General features: G+C 37.6%; 1 protein-coding gene across 2 annotated transcripts in view; it reads right to left on the minus strand.

The window, feature by feature from the left end:
- ATP2A2 (ATPase sarcoplasmic/endoplasmic reticulum Ca2+ transporting 2) overlaps nt 1-18,484 on the minus strand; it is an 81,597-nt gene that overhangs the window by 44,878 nt on the left and 18,235 nt on the right. For both annotated transcript variants that reach the window (XM_065568074.1, XM_008163545.4), the window contains exon 5: nt 15,710-15,848. In XM_065568074.1, the coding sequence (XP_065424146.1) occupies nt 15,710-15,848 (139 nt within the window). The remainder of the gene's footprint in view (nt 1-15,709; nt 15,849-18,484) is intronic.

An 18,484-nucleotide genomic window follows, 5' to 3' on the forward strand; every position in this document is an offset into this window, starting at 1 on the left:
TAGTTAGAACTGATCTTGTCAGTGGATGGAATCATTACAACAGTCCCTTTCTAGTATGTCCCTGCAGTAAAAAAGCAGGCTGCAATTCCTGCAGGAACTGCTTATGCAACTAGAAGCAATAGTGCACATAAAGAGAGTAACAGTGTCAATAAGCCAGCAAGAACGTTACAACCTTACTCAGTGTATACCAGTTAATAAGCAGAAAGGCCATGCGTGAGAGGTAGGATCTGAGAAGGAGGACTAAATGAACACTATTTTTAATTGTAAAAGCCCAATTTAAAAAAAAAAGTTAATTCTGTGCTATATTCTCCATGATTGCTCACAAGGATAAAAATAATGCTAATTGGAAAAGTCTCCCTTCAGGTGACAAACTTAGAAGAACTACACTAATTTACAAAAAGTCCATCACATCTGTGTATATGAAAAAGGCCAATAAATAGCTAAATTCATTTTCCATTTTGTACCATTATTGCATGTGAAAACTAATCTAAGCTACAGTGCCCTTGAGCAGTGAGAGAAAATAGCATTAGACAAACAATGACCAAGGCCAAAAATGGGAAAACTATTTGAATATGCTCCCCGGATGTCGTGATGAGGTTTATATGTAGACATTTGATAGCAGCTGGTTTTCAGCTATCACAATTCCACAAGAACAGAAGTACAAAGTAGTATAGGTCTCGTCAATCTGTATGCGTACACTGTTGCTGTACTTTCAACAGCTGAGCATCTACTAGTATCTCAAATGTACTAATACATTTGACAAGGCTATATTAGAAGACTGGATCTCTTTACCCAGAACTTTACATGTACACAGAAAGTCACTGTAACCATCTAAAGCAGCACTTAAAAAAACAAAACAAAAACAAGACAGCACATTTTCTTTTAATTGAAAAGAACATGAAGGAAAATATACTTAAAGAAGTATCTTTATCTACTGCTTTTGAAGTTCTATAAACTGTTCAGCAAACTGGTCAGGACAGAGCTTTGGTCTGCTAGATTAATGATATCCAATGACCTGCTAATCCATGAAACAAATATTTACTTCTAGTCACTAACAATTGTTTTAGGCAAAAGGTATTGTGACCAAGTTAACATTTCATTGTTCTATAGTTTGCCAGCCTGTCCAAATGAATTTAAGACAGACACCATGTGCACAAAACATTGAAGTTGTACTAGGTGCCACAATACAGAACATAGATTTAGAAGAGTTCTGTTTCCTCCTCTATAGTCACAACCCAACCCTCCAATTCTTCCTCTTCCTTTAGAGCACAAACTTTTTTATCCTGCAAGTAAGCTAAAAGATTTATTTTAAAAATTACATAGAATTGACATAGCTCTTTGATGATTGATGGTGCAGAACTTGGAATCTGCACACATCCACATGGGATAGGCAAGTATTATTGCCATTTTACAGACAGGAAAACTGATGCAGAAAGACGAAGTGACTTGCTCTACGCCATAGCCCAGTAGTGGCAGAGCCAACATTAAAACTCAGGACTTCAATTCCTAATCCAGTGTCCATATCTCCATCTATTCAAATCCACCTGTATGGCCAGTAACATAGGAAGTTTAGATTACAAGCAGAAGTGATTCAAAGCTTGTTGCATTTTAAGACCACAGTCACATCTCTGAATATGTAATGCAGTTTACACAAAATTAGTCCGATGGACAGCCCCAAACAAGTTACAAGACTGCATTTCTCACTCACCCATTCTTACTCTCTTTCAGTGAAGACCACAATCAAGGTTCAAACCAGTTTACATAAGGACACTAATGCAAAACCTTTTTATGATAAAATTAACCTTTTTAGGCATTTCCTCTGAGCTGTTCTAGTCAACATGATAGTTAAGACATTGGTAGCCATCTGGAGCACTGACTACACTACCACCAGTGCAACTTAAACTCTGGTAGTAATCACAAGAATTTTTTGGGGCAAAAAAGGTCTAGTATACACAATGTCTCAAAGTCACTGGTAGCTTCCTTCCTCTATATCATTCAACACTGGAAAGAAACCAAGTTTAATAAGCTGGTTTCAAATCATCCATAGAAACAATACAAGTATTTCAGAAGGACCAAGATATAAACCTAGGCCATAAACTAGGGTTGAAGCAAGCCAACAAAAACCTGAACACAAAGTATTTGGAACAGTTTTTGGCTGCTACAGAACTGCCACAAAGTGAGAGGACATAGAAATGACTAGGCTATGTGTTAGAGAGAGGAATTCCACTAAATTTCCTCCAAACATCTAAAGCTACTATTATATTTAATTGGATTATTTTCCCCAGAAAGAAAATCAGAATTACAGTTGTGTGTGGTTTTTAGTTCCAAAAGTAGATTGTAGGATTACAATGCCTCACTCCAGAAGACTGAAAGATTACCTAGACCTAGAGATAGTGGTTTTAGACCACTGATTTATGCATCATTTCTTTATAGATATTGGCCCAAATCCTGCTTTCCTGGCTCATACAAGCAGTCCCATTGACTTCAAAATGGGTTCTATAAGTAAAGAAAGCAGGATTTTGCTCAGAAGTTTATTACTCTTTGTGCCACCAAAAAAATGGAATATTTTCCAGCAAAGTTTTAATACAAATTCTGATGTGCAATAAAGAAACTTGTTTTTAAAAACATATCATTAGCCAAAATAATAAGAGGTTTAAGTACTGCTCTAAACTCAGTGTGTGTGTGTGTGTGTGTGTGTTTTGAACTGAGGTGGACAATTTAGGACATTCAGATTTAAATACAAAACTTTTGGGCCAGCTTTAATTTCAAATTCATATTGCAACTAAAAATATTGATTCATCAGATATGCAGATCCTGGAGCTTTAATCAGAATCTGGTTCTAACTTTTAAGTACCTGAAATTACTGAGTATTTCAGCTCATTAATGTAAGATTGTGAGAAAATTATTGGTAACAGTTGATCTATTTTGCTTTTACTGTATTTTATTCCCAAGTTTAAAATTGGTTTTCAGGTTACCTAGTTTATTTTGCATCTCATCCTCATCCCTCCCTTTGCTTTGTCTGTGTATAGTCAGATTAACTTTGGGCCTAGTACTGCAAAGATTTACAAACAAATGTAACTTTAAGCATTATAGTCAATGGGACTACTCCCATGTTTCAAATTAAACAAATGTTTGCAGGCTTGGGATCTCTGATTTTGAGATCATAGAGAAGGGACTTTCTATGAGACAGAAGTAAAAATGTTGACTCTATAAACAGTAACAACTATAATCAATTGCAATATCTAGGTACGTTGGGGATGATCAAGGATACAAGCTGCAATCCCATATCATTTAAGTCAATGGGAGACATTCCATTAATTTCAATCAGGCCCATATTGGTTGAAGACTGCAGCATTATTACGTTGAGAGATTTTCAAATCAGGACATAGAATTTTACTGATACACCCCCAGACAAAGTTTTTCAGCCTTAACCCCAAAGGTCTTGGGTGTTGTTTAAAGACAAATTAAAAGATGTACGGAACTAACACAATTTAAAGATGCCAGGTTGGCCAACGTAGAGAGCGAATGTCTCTACGCACAACACAATTGAGTGTACGGACTTCCCCGCCAACGTACCTCAACCTGAAGAGCCACCCTGCGGGAAGAGAGGGTTTTTCCAGTTTCCACAAACATTCAGAATTGGCATATTTGTTCACAGTCAATGCGAAGGCTCCTCTGAGAACTGGACTAAAACCACCAATCAATCAGACATAATCCAGATCACCAACTGTAACATCTGTAGGTCACTATGAATTTGGATTACAGTAAAACCAGCACTGAAGTATTCCATCATCAGTTGAGGGTTCCCACTACCACCACACTTTCATGTTCTACCCAGAAAAAAATATTTTCGTTAATGCAATGCTTTGGATAAAAAAATTCCCAATTCCAGTCTATTCAAACCGGAGATTAATAGTATTCTAGGCTAGAATATCACCTAGCAAACCATGTATTTAACAGTTAGTCTGAACAGGTTTAAAGTTCAATATAGATGGTGCCTAAAAGGGAATATTAACACTATTTGAACTGTAGTTTGAATTCCAGACCCACATTACACTTTTGGGGTACATACTGAGTTGGAGTCAAGCTAATAAACTTCCACTAGACTGTGGGGGAGCCATGATTATCTCCCAAATTCTGCATATTTTAAACAGACAGATATTCTATTTTTAGCGTTGGTTTACAGTGAAAAGGGATTGGACGTTCAAAACACCTTAGGAACAGCCATTTCACCATTACAAAACATAATGGCCCCCAAGAAAGCGATTTTGTTTTATGTATTTAGACAATCTTCAAACACATTAGGGAATTTTAAGATACATAGTCAGAGCTGTTAATGTGTTCAATTAACCAGATGTCTCTTATCCCGGAATTGAAAGCTTGCCAAGAAGAATCAAGGTTTGCATGCCTAGGTACTTCATACAATATTAAAAAAATCCCACAAATCCTCAAAGTTGAATGGCCAGTTAGTCTGAGTGCACTAATGACAAAACAGCATATTGAATCCCTGAAGTTGCAGCAACACTGATTTCATTATGGAATAAAAAGAAGCCTTTTGAAAAGAATACCTCTTATTTACAATGCTAAGTGTAAATAGTTCAGTCATTTCAGTCTCGGCAGAGAAGCTCAAATATGCCAAGTACCATCATAAATATTTCTTTTTTTATTTATACTCAGTGTTAACAATTCTAGGCCCATATTAATTCTGACTGTTTAAGCGTCCATGGTATCAATTAAAAAAAAAAAAAAATTTGTTCCCTCTTACGGGTTTCATCTAAAACTAACAATCACAGAATATGTGTGGGGATCTTTAAGCTTTTAGAAGTAAAAAATCTTTGTGGTCTTTACTGTATAAAAAGCAATTCTATGCCTACACGCTATAGGGAACAGCTTTAGTCTCTCATGTTTGCATATTCTAGCTGTTTGCAAAATATTTCCTATACACAGACTAGTGAATGCTGTTAAACTGCAGAAACTGTCAAAACCAGAAAACTTAAGTTTGCCCACTATTGTACAATAACCTTTCACAAGAGAGTGAACTTAATTATTCCCCTCATTCCTAAAAAGAAAAGTCATGTATGAATATGGAAGGTCTGAGCAGAGGGAATATCAAGACTGAACCTGGACTATTTATGATCAAGTAATAAGGCCACCAAAAATGTGGTCTTTTGGGGAAGGAGGGATAGTACAATAATGAACAATCACAGTCCCTTCAGTTCTAAATATGCTAATATTGCTTGCAATTACTACCCATGCAGACAAATAAAACATCATATGTTTCAGAGATATAGCAGTAGGTGCTGATTACATTTAGGTTGAATAATACAGGCAGGATAATATCCAAAAAAAAATTTCTCATTTACCATCTGTACTGGCTTTCTACCTGTGTTATTTATAAATTATACTACAATTAAACTTATACAATGCATACAGAAGTTTGATTATCCTATTTGAGTACTGTATGTGTTTTAATATAAAAGGGATGGGATTTTGGGGAAAGGGAGAAGGTAGAACCCACATATAATATTACCTGGAACCCTAAAGCAATCACCAATATAATCTAGTGACAGAAGAGCAGCTCGTTTGTTCAGGAGTATCAGGCCAGAAGGGACCCCTGTGATCATCTAGTCTGACCTCCTGTATACCGCCCAGAGGGCTTCTCGGAATTAATTCCTGTTTGTAAATCGAGACTGGATGTTTTTCTAAAAGATATACTCTAGTTCAATTTTCCAGTGAAGGAGAATCCTCTTTCTTCACCACTGGTAAATTGTTCCAATAGTTATTTACTATTTCAGTCAAAAATTTGCTTATTTCCAGTCCAAATTATCTAGATTCAATTTCCAGCTATTGGATCTTGTTATACCTTTGTCTGCTAAACTGAAGAGCCTTCTATTATCAAATTTCTGTTACCCATGCGGGTAGTTATAGGCTAATCAAGTCACCGCTTAACTTTCTCGGAAGTACAGAATAAGGAAGGGGAGAACAATTCAGATTCACCTTAGGCCAGACCAGATAAATGGATGACACTGGCACAACTCAGCACTGAAGCAGCATCAAACAGTAGTCACATCTATTAACAAAGTACTGTATGTGTTCAGACAATGAAAGGTAAACTGATATTTTATCAGCGTACTCAAGTTTTGAACAGCAAGTTTTCTTTACCCTAATAAAACGTGCCAGGGTATTATGGTATTAACAGTTACCTTGATTTTTCAAGAATTTTGTTTAGTATTGTTTGTGCCCTGTTGAAGCATCAATTCTATTCAGGGTATACGAGTGCCGATAAGTTCTGAATCTCACCAGTCAGCCTCATTCTCTCTAGCTCTGCTTAATAGTTCAGTAACTCACAAGGGAAATGCAGCAAGACCTAGAAAAAGCATTTAAATTCAATATTCCCTTTATAAATTCTTAAATAATGTGTGTTGGAAGTGACACTAATCTTTCTGCATGGGTTCAACCTCATACAATTCAACTGATTTCAGTGGGAGTGGACAATGAGGTTAGGTTCAAATCCCATGCATCAAAACAGCCCCATAAATATTAGAACATTTTGGCTTTGACACAAATGCTCTGTTAAAAGGGTGTGCAGACAACTCTAGGTATTATCCACTGAACATCTGTCAATTCTACAGATATTTAGCTTCCGAGAATAAATATTTGACTTAAGATCAGTGCTCTACAGAAATAAGATAAATGGTTAAAAAACAAACAAACAAACAAACAAAAAACAAAAAAACCCCACAACAATGCTGTAACAAAATGCTCTGCCACAAAAGCCTAGATGATTTGCACTCCTAATGTTAAAAGGTGAACTGCAAATCTTTTCCCAAATGCCCTGAACTGTACAAAGATTGATGGATTCATTTCATATTACTACAGTTTGAATGCACCTGGAAAGCTGTTTAGAGACTGCTTTTAGGAGAACTCATTACAGCAGGCATTTTTACAACATACTTTAAAACATACACTAAATAGTACATACACTACAATCAGTAATCAGTTTTCAAGAGTTAAAACACTAATTGAGTTATTTGAGTTAGCAGGATGTAATCTGATTTGTTCCAGAATGGATATTCTTAGAAATAGCTTTTTAAAATATTGGACTTTTATACAATTCAAGTTTACGCATCTCTTAATTAATTTTATTCATTTAAATATTAAGATTGGTTTAATATGCTGGAATGGATAGATAAAGTATGTTTGCTGCACAGAAATCCAACTCATCACAGTAGTATTCTCTGTATAGTCCATTTTATTTTAATAAAGGATTAAAAGAGCTGAATAAGAACATCAACCATTTCACTGATTCTGCTATAAGTTTTAAGGACTAAAACCTGCTCATCCCCAACAGCAAACACAGGGGGATCTGTTAAGTAAGAAGTGAGGGAAGAAGAGGAAATCCCAGGAGCCCACACAGGGACTCCATGCATGGGAGAATGCAGGAGTATGGGGGGCAGGGGGGAGTGGATTTACAACACGGTGGAATGTCCACTGGTCATACTGAAAAGAGGTGGATGGACTACTGGGCTCTTGCAACCATGGAGCAACATGTGGGAGGATTCTGCTCAGATGGACCCCAAACTTTAACAACTGAAGTAGTTGTATCAAAATGCACCTGTTAAACATCAGACTCATCACTTGGCATAGTGAAACCAAATTAAGTTTAACATTTTGAATAAAATAAAAAACAAAACAAAAAAACTTTAGTCTATTAAAATGGACAGCAATTACTCAGCAAGAAGGATGCAATTTCCAGGAAGCTTGACTGTCTTAAAACTGACAAGTTCTATAGCAGAGCTGTAAAGTTGAAAAGCCATTTGAGGATAACATCTGGATATTTGTTCTATTCGTCAACTCTAGGTTACTAAGCTACACCAAGTTTGTTTTCAACACTTGAGTACTGAGAACTGTGCCCACCAGAAGTCAGTGAATAAACCTTAAGGCATATGTCCCAAACCCATTAACTCAGTTCTACGGATATCTGATATTCAGTTACTGTGATAATAGAGCAAGATAAAGTTTTATTATTTTTAATGAGCTTTTAAAAGGCTCCCACATAAATGTGTCCATGTCTCACAAAATTACGCCTATTTTCCACTAACTCTGCTGAACCCTTTCTGAAAGATGTAGTTTTCATGAAACAGATACTGCTTTAAAAAATTAATGTTTGTAGAGGCTTCAAGCATATAAACATGTGGGTCATGGTCTCCACTGTTTCACCTGCCAAGAGCATCTTCACTTGGCCTCTAAGTTTACTTAATCAGCTGCCTTCCTTTTCTTCAACTCACTTTATTTCATTCTGAAAGGATATTAAACTAGTCTCTCAGCCCCCTCCCTCTCATCAGAAACCAAACGTATTTCAGCTACTGTAAACTGACACCCGGGTGACTCCAGAAATCCATCAATACAGAAAAAAAAAAATTACAAGAATAGGTAAGTGACCTCTCCATCCTTCCCAGTGATTGTAAAAAAGTTGGCTCCTCAACCATCTATTTCTAGGTGTGTCTAATTCAAGAGTGGTAATGTAATCTATCATTCATGGTCTTTAGGGTAACCTTCTAGCCCACAACAAACTTCACTAGAGAACTATTCATTTAAACACCTCAGTTCTACAAAATTTTCAAATCATTCTTATAAAGTAAATTAAGCAAGTATTTACCTTTTTTTTTTTTTTTTTTAAATGTTATTTTAATCTACACCTTCCTGACAAGATCTCTGTCCAAGTCAGGCCCAAATATAAACTGACTGTTTAGAGTCAGAACTTGTCTTGACAAAAGGATATTGTAGAGCTAGTCACTACCATGCAGTGCCAACTATATTATTATTCTACACTGAAAGACCTGTAGAAAGTCTCTCTAATTTAGATGCCACTGACATATCGGAGAAACCTACCACCTGGTTATTTACGCCACTCAATGGTGAGACACGCTTGCCTGGACATACAAATGTCATTGGCACTCTGCCTAGAATTCCATGCCCAGATATGTATCCCAGTATGAAGTGCTCTGTCACTTCCCTACATGGTCATCTTTTTGCAAACACCATGTCAAAGGCCATCCAAATACTCTTACACTTGAGACAGAGGCATGCAGACAGTTCCTCTCACCTCCAAATCTTGACACTAACTATGGAACATAGTATTGCTCTTGTCTACCCGCCCAAAAGCTTTCCCTTGTTTGAAACAATTTAATGCATTGTTTTCTTCTATTTAAAAGTACAGACTATATAGCTCCCATATCTGAACTCTTATTATGCTGAAGCATATATAATATTCTTACAGCTTTTTGTATTAAGCCTTTGCCCTAAGGGGAGAGATCTTGGATGTTCATCATAACTACTGTAGTCACCTGAATTCAAAATGTATTAAATAATTTTTGCTAATATCCAGGAAAAGCAGCTGAAAGCAGTATTAGTCAAGAAAGATTCTATGAACAGACTCTAACGCCTAATGTTCATGTAGTTTAAAATATGACACATTGAGAGTTCAGAGTACTTAAGTCACAATTTATAAGAGGATTGTTCTGCAAATCAGACTTAAACAATATGATCATGCGACAAGTGACTAAATTTTAAAACATTTGCTAATGTTTGAATATACTGTTCTGTAAACAACTACCAAGAAGCTTAACATGAGTTTCCTACAGTAAGGGGGCACAAAACAGTATTCCAGTTGGTACCTGTACATGCATGCTATTCAGTAGTTGCAGTAAGGTATCACATTTGTTGACATTTGCAGCTACTTGGCTCTCCCAGATCACTTCTTTAAGTTCCTTTTTAATAATCTTCAATGTATAAAAGCCAAATATCAATTTTATGTCCAACTACAAATGCAAAATAACTGTCGAATTATGCCTATTTAGTGCAATTATGTTCATAAGTGACACACTAATTGAATTGAATAGATTATCTACTATAATTCTTAAAAAGATGTTCCTACTCCTAAACTCCAAATTATATCATGCCCTTTGCTTTTATTGTTAGGAGGGGAAAAAAACAACAACATGCTTCTGGAGTGAAATTATGTTTATTTAGGTATCAAAGGTTGGAATAAAGCTATTATAAGGAACAAAAAAGGACTTAAGTTAGCTAGCACTTTAAATCAGTGCTTTAAAAAGTTACTCAGTATCCAATCTGCTATTCTTGATTGGGTAGAGTGATTAAATTTTACTGTAGGGGACGGCATACACAAAAACAAAGGAAATGAAACAAAACCAAAACCCGGACCACACCATTAAACCCTCCATATAAAAGACAACCACCTACCCAAACATTCATCACAGTAATCTTGTATCATGAACACATGCAAAAGCTTCAAATAATTTAGTGACCATATTTTCTGATTAACGTTTGCTGCAAAAATAGGTCTCTAGAAGTATAACAGTTCAGGTACACAACTGCAATTGTAAGAGTATGTACTTGAGCACTTAGTTTGCACCTGCAATTACAAATTTAGCCAATTAGGGCCAGATTTTCAGAAGGGCTCGGCCTCCATAATTGGGGTTGGATTTTCAAGGGAGCCCAGCACTCAGCAACTCCTATCGAGAGCAATCAGAGTCATTGAGTAGGCATGCTTTTAGAAAAGCTGACCCTAAATGCATAGCTGGTTGTGCCCACAATACCCAATTTGCACATTTGTGGCAACTGTGTACGTGAATTAGGCTTGCAAATACATGTGTTTGCACATCATGCCTTTTGAAAGCAAGGTCTTTAAAGCTCTAGTCTGTCCTCCGCTAAAGAAAAGATTCAAGAAAGTCTAGTTGTCATACTCCCATTATTTCTGATATTTTGGCTTGAATGAGAGCGTCACTTACAGCCCAGTCTCAGATCTCCAGACAGATTTTGTAATAAACAAACAGAGTATGAGTGCATCAATCATTGCCAAGGAAACAAGCAACATCAAGTTTAGCAAGACTACTTTCACTTAAAGTTCGAAGTGCTCAGGGAAGACAGAGTTGGATGATGCATGCCTTTGCTTAAATATATCTTCAACAAACCTCAACATGTCATGAGAGAAGTGGACAAGTACGAAACTATTTGCTTTTTTTACGTCTAATGATTCAAAACATTCCCATAACACTGATGTCCTGTACTGATGTCTGTTTCGGTTTCCTGAAATTGATGTGAACCTTCCTGCAAATGTCAGATGAATCAGACCAGATTTACAATAAAACTAATTATTGCACAATTTAACATTTAAGGAGCCAGGAAGATATTTTGTTTTTAATTCAAGTTGCACTTCAGTGTGTCATTTTAACCACCAATATATACTTTCATACTAGAACATGTTTATGGCCTTGAGCAGTATTGCCTGAAGAATCCTCAAGCAGTTGGCATATTCGGAAAAGTTAATTTTGTTCCAACTGCAAAAATCTAGCAACTACTGCCTTCTATTAAGAGAAATCCCCCACTAGAGTCAATAAGGCACAGAAAGGAGATCTTGTAGTGCTGTGGAAAGCCTGCTGGCTCCGCAGGTGTTCCATGTGTAGTTTCAGAGAGTCCCCCTTCCCCCCCCCCTCACAGGGACAAAAAGAGTCAAGTAACATGATCCCTCTGGCTTTTCCACTTTACAAAAGTTGCTCAGTTGAAAACAAGCAATTCAGTTTCACCTGCACTCCAGTGAATTGGCAATACAGTAAAATCAGTCAGTATTTCCTTATGCTACAAACTACAATACATACCCTCAGGCTGATTATCCACTTGCAATTCTATTAATAATTCTTTACAGTATAATACCAAAGTAATGTGTCCCCTGACAAAGCAAATTGCTTTCAGAGATTACTATTCTATTTCTGGCACTTCAAGTCAGGTCCAAAATTGCTGCAGTAAGCTTCTAGCCCCAAAGTCTAGATCACTTTTGTGTGGCCCCCCCTGAGAAAAAAGAATTAAAATCAGTGACTTTTTGCTGTTGAAACAAGTTAATACAGAACCTTGATTTTACAAATACCCATCTTACGAACAATCAGTTATATGAACCACTTTTCCCAATGAAAGTTTAAAAAAGAAATAAATAAAAACCAGGAAAGCAGTGTCAAAGAACAAATCGACATCCCTTCATGTTCTGATGCCGTCAATGAAATGGAAATCAGTTTGCATCGCACCATATTGCCCCACTTGTGCACCATACTCATTAATTTTGAGATGTTCAATTTCATGAACTTTTCATTCCCAATTAGTTTGTAAAAGAGAGGTTAACAGCAAAAAAGCCTCTGTTTAAGTCTGAATGACACCAGAAGTACAGAAAGTGAAATAAGAGAAAAGTGACACTAACTGAAATCCAGAGACAGTATGCTGCTTCATGGTCTATTAAAGCAGTTAATATAATCAGCACTTGACGTTTGTATCTGCTTTTGGCCAAGTGTCCCTATAGGTACTCCACATCATGGAGTTTGCGTGCCTGTGCATTCCAGATTGGAGATATTCTCAGTAGTGTCTGGGGATCCGTCCCTGCATCTGAGCACAACAATGTCTGGGATATGAGGGTATATAGAGAACGGGCAGACCTGCAACCAGTCCAATTCTTTCTCAACCACAAAAGTTCAGTGAAAGACTCCAAGGCAGAAAGGAAGGAAGTGGGGCACCCATAGGGACACACATCTCAAAGGACTCCAGTTACTGTACAAGGTGCAGTCTTTTGGTTGAGACAGTCTGTCCTTTCATACATTCTGCAAATGAGATGAAAAGCCTGGGTGAAGCTCTAAAGACTCCAAGCTCCCCAACCCTCCTGGCAGAGTTGATGGTTATGAGGAATGAAGTCTTAAGGGACATATGAAGGAGGGAACAGTTCCTCATTGGTTCAAATGGCGGATTTCCTCAGCACATTGAGGACTAAGTTTAGGTCCCATGGCAGAACTGGTTCCTTAACATGTGGGAAGAGGTCGAACAAGCCTTTGATAACCCGCATAGTGGTTGGGGGGTAGTGATGAAGTCTGAAAACCTCTCATGGGGGAGTGAAAAGCTGTGATGGCAGTTAGGTGAAACTCAATAATCCCATGGTTTTTAAATTGAACAGGTAATTGAGAATGTGCATTAGACTAGCGGAGGCACAGATCGGGGATTGTACCAAGTCTGGAAGCGTCTCCATTTATGCAGGTAAGTTTTCCTTGTCAAGGGTTCTCTGCTATGAAGCAATACCGTCTGTACCTCTGGGGAGCAGTCTTGCTCTACACCAGGGAGCCATATCGCAGCCACGGCTTGAGGTGAAGCACTGAAGTTTGGATGGTGATGGATCCTGACTCCTGAGGAGATTTGCTGTCAGGAGAAGATGGAGAGTGCGGTCACAGAGACATGCGAACCTGCCCTGGGAACCATACCTGTCCTGGCCATGATGGTGTTTCCATTTCTTCAGAACCTTGAGCAGGAAGGGAGTTGGGGGAAGATAAGAGTACAGCAATATGCGAGGCCAAAGAATGACCAAAGCATCTCCCATCAAGTTGTGATCATGCCCTCCTCTTGAGCAGAAGCCTCTGTACGCCACATTGGATGATGTCACAAAGAGAGACATCTGTATATGACCCCAGGTAAGTCATCTCTTGGAATACCTCATTATTCAGCGCACACTCATGGTTGATGATGAAAAGCCTGCCAAGGAAGTTCGCCACTGTGTTCTATAGTCCTGGTAGATAAACTGCTGAGATCTGTATGCAGTGTGATATGCACTATTTCCATAGTTTTATGGATTCAGTGCAAAAGGACTGGGATCTTGCTCCTCCATGAAGACTGATATAATATGTTGCTGCTCTGTTGTCCAGGAGTATTCTGATTGGGTGGTCCCTTATGATGGGTCGAAAGTGCTGACAAGTGATTCATTACAATACACCAATATGGAAGATTACCTCCTGAAGGATCTATTTGCCCTGTCTTGAAAGGTTTTGGAAGTGTGTATCCTGTCCTATCATGAAGTGTCTGTAGCAAGTACCCTTGTGGGAGGAGACTCCAAGAACGGAACTTCCACGCACACCTTTTGTGGATCCTTCTCCCAGTTTAGAGAACCAATGACCCTCAGAAGTATAAATACTCCTTGGACAGGCCTTGCCTGTTGGAGGGGTAGAAAGTTCTCAGCCAGGCCTGAGGACACCCAGAGTGTAGTGTTGCTAAGGGTGTCACAAACACAAAGGCTATCATATGGCCCAGAAGTTGCAGGCATGCCCTTGTTTTGGTTTGTGGGCTCTGTTGTATTGTTGAGATGAGGTTGGACATAGTGGCAAATCTGTCCTGGGACAAGTATGCTCTGGTGGTGGTGGAGTCCTCAGTGATGCCGATAAAATCTAACCTTTCAGGATGCAATTGTCCAGGTAGGGAAAAACTGTACTCTCAACTGGCAAAAATGGGTTGTGACAGCTGAGAGGATTTTGATAAGACCCTTGGCATGGTGGAGAGGCTGAGGGTAGGACACAATACTGGTAATGGTCTCTGCCTACCGCAAAATGTAAGAAATGTCTGTATCCCTCAAGATTTCGGTGACCAAGACATGGAGGTAGATGGGGTACTGTTTTTATGAGATCTGCTCTTGAAGGAGATGATGATCTTACACTTGGCTGATATATGGATGTCTCCGAAATAGAGGCACTGAGAATGTCAATCATCGACCGGGATAGGGTCCCAGAAAGAAAGACAGCACTTAAAAAGACTGGGGATTCCGGCATACCACAGAAACATCAATTATTGTTAACTAAGATCACTATAACTGCATGCTACCATATACAAGACAAGCTCAGGACAGGGTTGGGGAATTTTAAAGATTCTGAATGAGAAAAAGCTGGGCCAAGAGCCAATGCTAACTTCACTTTGAGAGCACACTTTCCCTGCATATTAAAAATAGCAGGATAGTTAACTTTAAGGGTACATAGTTATCTCCCCTCTGGATGGCTACTCTAATAACTAAATCCAAAATGGGAAGAAAGATCAGAACAAATTTAAGCTGTATATCAATTTATTATCTTATAAGGATAACCATCTGACTGCCAGTAAGGCCTACAAAAATGTGAATACAACTATTTGTGACGTATTTTCAACAAGATCCACCTATAGACTTTGCACAGAAACTAAGTAGCAAAATCCTTAAAACAAAGGGGAAAAAAAAAAAAGAGAAAAGAAAAAAACCCATTGATAGTCCAGTTAGGAGTAGAAAACACAATGTATTTTCACTTACAAGATAGCGGTCTCTCCAAAGTAGAGAGAATGTTACTTGTATTTTTTAGGAAGTGATGCAAGATTAGAAGTTGAATACCAGTGTTTCAATAGAAGCCACCCTGCTTTATTACAGATATTTTTTAATCATTAAAAAGGACGATTAAAAAAATTGAAAATTACCAGCTATTACAAACAACATTTAAAATGGTGACATTGGGAAGATTAGAGAAAAGTTTGTATGTTTTCCACACAGCAATCGGGAGAGGGGGAAAAAAAGCCAACCAACCAAACGTATTAAAAACCTGTAATCCAGTTAAAAGCAAAAGATGTCCTTGCTACTATGTCTACCAATTAAAAGGTAATAGTAACCTAAGACAATTTAAAGACAGAAGTACTCATTTAATGTAAGGTAATTACAGATGAATGGAGGAGGTCGAATTTTCAATAATGCATAAATGAGGTGCCTAACTTGCACTATGCGTGCTTTTTAAAAAATCCCACCCAGGGCCTCAAACTCTTAAAATTAACCAAGGCCCTTTAGACATATGTAAACCTGTATTATTAATAAAAGGTATCTCACCAGCTACTTCCACAATATCACCAGGGACAATGTCTCTTGCTTTAATCCTTTGTACACTTTTTCTGTCTTGTCGATATACTTTGCCCATTTCAGGTTCATATTCTTTAAGAGCTTCAATAGCATTTTCAGCATTTCTTTCCTGAAAGAGGAAAAATAAGATGTGAGGTTTTAAAAGCTAGAGGTACTGTCAATTCTGACAACTAGAATAGTCACCTTCTAGTTTTCCACATGTAGCATTACATGAATACTATTTACTTAGTTATTCTATGTTCATTCACATAGAAGATACTTATTAGACCCACCCCATTATGTGGTTGCAACTTCCAAGTGAAGTTGCAGTCTGGAAAGCACAACAATAGAATTCAGATATTAGTGAGCCCTTAAACATCTAGAAGCCATTGCCTTGAAATTTGCAGTTACCTCTCCAGAACGTCCATTATGTTTTGGTAGCTGGAGATCATGCAAACTATATATTAAGGGATCATACGGTTATGTTTTGATGCAAAGCAACACTCCAGCAGGAACATCTATTAAAACTAAATGATTCTACCCTAGTTCAGCTGTGCTTTATTAAATAGAATACCTCCTCTGAGACTCAAATATACATCCATCCCACATCAGTCTGGTGTTTTCACTAGTTATTGATAGAAATTAAGATAGTGAAAAAAAATCCAATCATTAAACTTTCTCCAATACTGTTCTTGTATCCCTCCTTTAGGTCTTTGTGCCACATTTGAACCATGTCAGATTAAGAGGCATGGACATATCCACTTACAACAGCTCCTTTGTTATCTAGCTTGGAAATAACTATTGTCCAAAAGCTCTTTTCTTCGCACTTGTAAAGTAAGGACACTACATGACATTTCACACCCATTACTTGCCAACAAAGTACCTACAACTTCCCAGATATAGTGCCAAAGCTGGAGCTCCAGAAAAGAAGGCAACGCACTTAAGAGTACGAGCAGAAATTGTAACTATTTTTAGCATCGATACACACACAAAAAAACCCACCTGAATCTTCTTTCCATAATTAAGCTATGAATGAGTTACAGAAGATTGGACCTTAAAAATGACAAGGACCTTAAACTTTATTCTTTTCTTAAAGCATCTATGGGTATGTCTACAATGCAGCTGGGAGGCGCAATTCCCAGCTTCAATAGATACACACGTCCTAGATTTGACCAATCTAGTGCACTAAAAAGAGCAGTGAGGTAGCAGTAGCACAGGTGGCACTAGCACAGATTGACCAATAAACATAGTATTGTCTAGGTTTAGATGACAGAACCAGTAAAACACCAGCAGCCTATCTCCCTGAGCTCTACTGCTGTTACCACCAGTGGAAGTACTATGATGAGAAATTAAGAAAAAGATTAGTACAGACATCTTAAGTCTGCCCTGTTGAGTATAGAAATTCAAAGAGGATGCTTTTGGGTATACAAAACTTAAACCAACTTTTCCAGACTTACACCAGCTGCCAAGGGTTCTCTCAGCTAGTACATGTCTGAATTGTATAAAGGCAGACAATTATCTTTGGAAATTCAAACCATGAGCCATTAGAGCCTAATTTGTCAGCTGGTAACACACAACTGATTGCTCATGTGTAGTACCAGTTCCAGCAGGCAATGAAATACCTTGAACTACAAATGTTACAGCAGCTGATCTGGTGAATGTTGTGAAATAACTGGCAGGAGAAGAGATGGGGGTGCCATATATACTAGCAGCTACGAGCTACCTTAGGTGTAAGGAAGGTGGGGAGTATGGCCTAAACCCATGGCATTTCCCCTCTCCACTGGATGAAAAGCAGAATTTAAGCTCTTGCTCATGAGCATAGGTAACTCTGCATATCCAGATAGGCACTGAGGTCTATTAAGTTTCAATGACCCTATTAAATTTGAGGGGCAAAGAAACAAGAATTATCAAATCAAATATAGAAGCTATCATAGTTAACTCAGTCTTTAGAGTTAGCAGCTCAATAAATGAATTCCATCTTAGAGAACAAGATACATGGGTCATCAGACATAAATAAATGCCACATCAGAAAACAAGCGCCCCCCCCCCCCCCCCCAAATCTAATATTTGAAATTGCCAAAAAGAAATTTTACTTCACGGTCTAAAGTCAGCCCTTCAAAAGTTTAAATCTAGTTCTCCAAGCTGGTTTTCTCAGAAATATCCAGAATCCTATTTTTTTTTAATATAAAGTCAGACAACAATTGCATCTCCATCACCCACAAAACAAAAAAGAAAACAAGACAGAGAAAGTTTCATGAGAGTTAAGACAGAGCTCCTGCCCAGATTCTCTGTTAGTATTATCTAAAAACTTTAAAGGGCTGAAAGAGGAAATGTTTTTTAAAAATCAATTAAAGACAGACTAATTTAAATATTTAAAGTTTCTTCCAACAAAGAACATAGTGACTACATCCTTACCCAGTACATCTCTTTATATCCAATACACCCAGGATAGCCTCAAATTTATTCTCTTATATTTCTATTTTGTGTTGAATTACAATGTTCAAGTATTGGACAATGAATTAAAGTTATTTAGTTATTTTTTTTATTCTGTTCTTTTAAAAACTCAATCTTTTTGCAGTTTTTCTGACTGCACAAGTTCATTTACTTCTGGAATTTTTCAACCCATCACCAAGTAACAGAAAAAGTTTTGATGTAGGGATTATTGCATTAGGATAGGCTAGTTTTTATTACATGTGCATGTGAGTGAGTATATTGTAGATTTTAAAACGGTATGAAATTGATGGTTTTGAATAAATGAATCACCGA

This window comes from Chrysemys picta, chromosome 15 (assembly GCF_011386835.1).
Source record: "Chrysemys picta bellii isolate R12L10 chromosome 15, ASM1138683v2, whole genome shotgun sequence".
In the NCBI taxonomy this organism is placed as follows: Eukaryota; Metazoa; Chordata; order Testudines; family Emydidae; genus Chrysemys; species Chrysemys picta.